The sequence below is a fragment of the Cynoglossus semilaevis genome, chromosome 10 (assembly GCF_000523025.1).
Source record: "Cynoglossus semilaevis isolate Cse_v1.0 chromosome 10, Cse_v1.0, whole genome shotgun sequence".
In the NCBI taxonomy this organism is placed as follows: Eukaryota; Metazoa; Chordata; class Actinopteri; order Pleuronectiformes; family Cynoglossidae; genus Cynoglossus; species Cynoglossus semilaevis.
The window spans coordinates 19,302,564-19,305,094 of NC_024316.1; the positions used below are offsets into that span (position 1 = coordinate 19,302,564).

General features: G+C 50.0%; 1 protein-coding gene across 1 annotated transcript in view; it reads right to left on the reverse strand.

Moving 5' to 3' along the window:
* The window catches only part of ggt7 (gamma-glutamyltransferase 7), a 9,857-nt gene extending 7,697 nt beyond the window's left edge, over positions 1-2,160 (reverse strand). Inside the window, 2 exon segments of the mRNA XM_008319360.3 lie at positions 306-808; positions 1,122-2,160. Of these exon segments, the coding sequence (XP_008317582.1) occupies positions 306-528 (223 nt within the window). The 5' untranslated portion in view covers positions 529-808; positions 1,122-2,160.
* Between the last annotated feature and the right edge of the window lie 371 nt (positions 2,161-2,531).

Consider the following 2,531-nt stretch of genomic DNA (forward strand, 5'->3'; position numbering starts at 1 on the left):
GAGGGTGGTGCTGTTCCTTCATATCTGACGTCAAACAGGTCTGTATTGTGTTAGGACAGAGACCGACCCTGTCTCCTCCACCAGTTATTTAGACGGTCTGAAATTAACATCGTCTGTTTACCACAAGGTGGCAGTAACGTTTTTCTATCGTTATGGCAGTGAATGTAAACATGTTTACTCTAAAACTCTGTATTTGATTCATTGATATTCTCATACACACTCTCTCTCTCTCTCTCTCTCTCTCTGTGTGTGTGTGTGTGTGTGTGTGTAGGGTGAGGGTGAGGGTGAGGGTGAGGGGGGCTCGCCTGTATCCTGCTCCATCAGGGCGTTGTCATCATCTTTGCGGACTTTCGCGGCGTTTTCCCCGGACATCCCGTCGTCCTCGGGCAGCCGTGGGAAGCTGGTGATGCTCATGTAGTCCACGGGAGAGTAGGCGCTCCCTAAGGTCGTTTGTGGGTTTGACTCCTTGTCCAACTCCACGGCTCCACCGGGCGGTGTGATGAATTCAGTCGCAGGGCTGTGATTCATGTTGGCGACTTCCGGGGAACTTGTTGTTTTCCTCCCGTGTCCGTGTCTGTTCCACGGTCACAACAATCCTCATTACCGCACTCTGGGTCCGGGGCTAATGTTCGCCACCCGCGACGTCTCCGAGCAGGTGAGTGTAATGACGCAGACTGTTACGTCACTACCAGCCTGCTGGGATTTGTAGTTTTTACGGTGACTGGCGCCTGTCCGACCGTCGAACCTGCACCTGCCGAACTACGGTCTGTCCCGGACTCAGACGTGGACCGTGAGCCGGGGTTCTCTGCTGTGACGACAAAAACACAAAAACATCAAGTTTACCCCACGTTAATGTCCACGACACTACAGTAATCACATATGAAACTATAGTTTCCACAGCGCAGCAGCAGCAACAATTCAAACACAGCCACAGGTTCGGTCGTTAAATCCGGAGCGACACCGGCACCGACATCGGCACCGACATCGGCACCGACACCGACACCGGGACCGAGGGACGAGACGACCCTGTTCCTTCACCGCCGTCTGCGCCAGGCGGAAACACGGACACCGAACCGGACACCGAACCGGACAGTGGTTCTCACGGTGGTGGAAGTGGATACCTGGCAGGACGATGACGACGATGATGACGATGATGATGATGATGATGAAGGTCGGGGTCTGCTGGGCCTGTTTCTGAGATGAACGGAGACCGGGGACTTCCACAGACACGGCTCTGAATCAGGACACCTAACGCCAGACACGGGGAAGTTGGTTTGACGTTACAGTTGTGAGACCGGTCGGACCAGAACCTAGTGGCTTTAATGACGCCCTCTCTTGGCGACAGCGCAGAATGAACCTTAGGAAGAAGCACATTATTAATTTAATTCTACAATATGAAAGGAGTGAAACGGTTGGATGGAGTCATGACACCAACGTCAGACAAACTTCACGGCTGAAGCCGAGGCCGAACTTCGGAGAGCAGCAGAGTGGAGTACTGTGTGTACTGCAGTACAGTGTACTTCATGTACTGCTGCAGTTGTTCTCCACTTGTGAATGTCACATCTGATTGGTTTCCACTTCAGTGTTCCTGTGTACTGTGTACTGTGTACTGTGGATTGTGTACTGTGTAGAACCAGAAAAACCAGACCTCCTCCCTGAAGGTCCTGTGGGTTCCTTGTTCATGGCGTGTTCTTCTGTAACAGTTCTAAGGAACTTCCTGTGGGACTTCAGGCTAAAATCACTGTCATTACAATGAGGGAAGAAAAACAAATATTTGTGATAGTACTACCTGGTGTACTACCTGGTGTCCAGTGAACACTGCAGTATCAGGATCAACTTACCAACTGACCCCCCCCCCTACGTCCCCCACCCTCCTGTGAACATCATCAAGGACTTGTCTCCCACAATTCAAGTCTGCACTTAAAACTCCTCTGTTTAAAATGGCCGCCGTTGTACTTGAACTTGTTCTTAAGGTTGTATTGTTTTAATGCTGTCGTTCGTTCTCTCTCTCTCTCTCTGTCTGTGTCGTTCTCTGAAGACGTCCTTGAAATAAAACATGTTATTATTCATGTCTGTTGACAGTTATTGTCTGGTAACTGTGGGGCGTGGCCCTCAGTGGCCCCCTGGGCCCTGAACAATGTGTGTCTGTGGTAAAGTCCACATCTACACCGACCCCCGACCCCTGACCCCTGACCCCGTCCACTAAGGAAATGACGACAGGACACTCAGGATTGAACCTGACGGTTCCAGGGTTTTTCATTTCATTTTTCTTTTATTTTCCTTTCTTTTTTAGACCTTTCGTCTGATGATGGAAACTCCAGCTCTGGATTTTTGCATAGTCTTCATCACAGAACGGGAAGGTCACCAGAGGTCAAGTACACCACATGGTCTGACTACAGGTGAACTAATGTTGACCCCTCAGGAACAAACAGACGAAGAACAGTTCCAGGTGCTTCAACAGTTCTTCTAACAGTCACACAGAAAAACACTCGGTTCTCATACATTTATTAAATGATAGAAATGGCGTTCTC